The 1,960-nt window shown below is 30.3% G+C and overlaps 1 protein-coding gene across 1 annotated transcript in view; it reads left to right on the top strand.

Moving 5' to 3' along the window:
• Nucleotides 1–824: 824 nt before the first annotated feature.
• The window catches only part of LOC106688650 (odorant receptor 67c), a 13,339-nt gene continuing 12,203 nt past the window's right edge, over nucleotides 825–1,960 (top strand). The window contains exons 1-2 of the mRNA XM_067051866.1: nucleotides 825–899; nucleotides 982–1,471. Of these exons, the coding sequence (XP_066907967.1) occupies nucleotides 1,068–1,471 (404 nt within the window). The 5' untranslated portion in view covers nucleotides 825–899; nucleotides 982–1,067. The remainder of the gene's footprint in view (nucleotides 900–981; nucleotides 1,472–1,960) is intronic.

The raw sequence follows: 1,960 nt of genomic DNA, 5'->3' as shown, positions 1-1,960 counted from the left end.
ATTTATACGATATTACATATCAATATCAATATTTCACTTTCTTATTAATATCGATATCAAACTTAAGCAACGATATTTCAAGAATATTTAAAGGAAATATAGATATTTCCATATTATATATTGTTAGAAAAATAGTATCTAAATTTTGATATAGATATTAATAAAATATCGACATCGAAATGAAATTTCATAAAATATCAATTTTTTTTCTTAAATATTGATATTTCCTGGGAATTTAGCTGCCAAAGATTCATATTTATATTAAACAGAAATATTAAAATGTTTTGATGTCGAGGATGTTGATGTTTAAACTGGATATTAATTGTTAATAACCATAACTTCAATTGGAAATTATTGGAATAATGATTTTATTCACGTTTTTTCTGGAAACAATTAATCCTAATATATTTTAGTTAATGTTGGATGAATGTTGTTATATTTGATATATTTACATTATGGTAGTCTTAGCGTAGTTTTACTTTACCGTTATTACGAATTTTTTATATGTTATTATTACGTATGATACTAATTACTATGGTTTTCTATATTATTATTAGGTCTTAAATCTGGATGTATGATAATATGTATATTTATGATTTCTAGGTTGTCAGAAAATATGTTATAGATTTATTAAGGGAGAAATTCGTCCCAGGTATTATCAATCGTTAATTGCTTTGTTTATTAAAACATCATTCTTTATTCATGACCAATAACGAGCGCCGAAGGTCCTATGCCAGTGCTATGCATGATGAATGACTTTATTTTCACGAACTAAAATATCGACAGACCTTATACAAGAACCCATTTTGAAGATGGCCATCGACTACATGAAACTGACCAGGAAACTATACGTTTTGGCTGGGATCTTAACGGAACACAATACTCCTACAAGTTGGAAGGTCAAGTTAATCAGTAACTTAGCAGTATGTTCAGTATTCCTTTTCAACCTATACGCCTTTTGCAATGGTTGCGTCGTTTCAGGCTTGACTAAAGATTGCATCAGCCACACGATAGTCTTTATAGTCGTCCATATCCAATCTTACATCAAGTTTGGGATCCTCGTGACAATGAGGGGCACACGCATGAAATATATTCTAGACTTTGTCGAAGGCTATGTATTTGTTAACGACAGCTACGCAAAGCACATCTACCTTACAAGCTTCTACATCATAGCATTAACGGTGCTAGCCTATGCAATACACCCATTGATTTCCCACTCCTTACCATTCTACTACGAGACGCCCTGGGGATCTGAATCATTTTCAGCTTTTGCTTCATCATACTTCGTGATGTTCTTCGACTTGTATTTGATCCAGTTTGTAAGTACGATAAATGATTTCACATATCTTATGTGCGCTGATGCTATATGCTACAGGTTGAATAGGGTTAAATCCTTATTGGAATCGATTGAAGGCGAGGAAGATGAAGGGAAGCTAATTCGAGCCATCAAAGAGCATCAAGATATTTTGAGGTAAATAAGTCGAAATTACTTTGCTAATATTAACGTGTATGAATTTTCAGCACACATCTTTCTCATTTAACCACTCAAACATAATCAGTAGTTATCGAAGGATATATCCTAGTGAACACAAATAGTGTGGTTTATTGTACAAAATTGGAGTCTAATCTTATTCTTACATTAATTATTCTTAATTATTAATTACATTAATTATCCAAGTAGAGTTTATATCGAGATAGGGCAATACTCAATGTTTATCAGCATTGTTTATTTTTATGAAAATAAAATAATCTATGGTTTGAGATGAGAATGGAAGAGATAAATTATTTAGGTATTTATGCTAGTCATACAAATAAAAATTTAAAAAAATGAAATAAAACGTTTTTGAAGTTTCGGCTAAGAGTCAAGCTAGGTGAAGACAAAAATTATAGATGATCGAGAATTAGCTACAAGACGTATGTCATAGATAATAGTTAAAAAATCATTAATTTTTATTATATA

The sequence above is a fragment of the Halyomorpha halys genome, unplaced genomic scaffold (assembly GCF_000696795.3).
Source record: "Halyomorpha halys isolate HHAL.00 unplaced genomic scaffold, Hhal_1.1 Scaffold1170.1, whole genome shotgun sequence".
NCBI lineage: Eukaryota > Metazoa > Arthropoda > Insecta > Hemiptera > Pentatomidae > Halyomorpha > Halyomorpha halys.
Note: the sequence above shows the minus strand (reverse complement) of the source record. Positions and strands in the feature narration are given on the sequence as shown.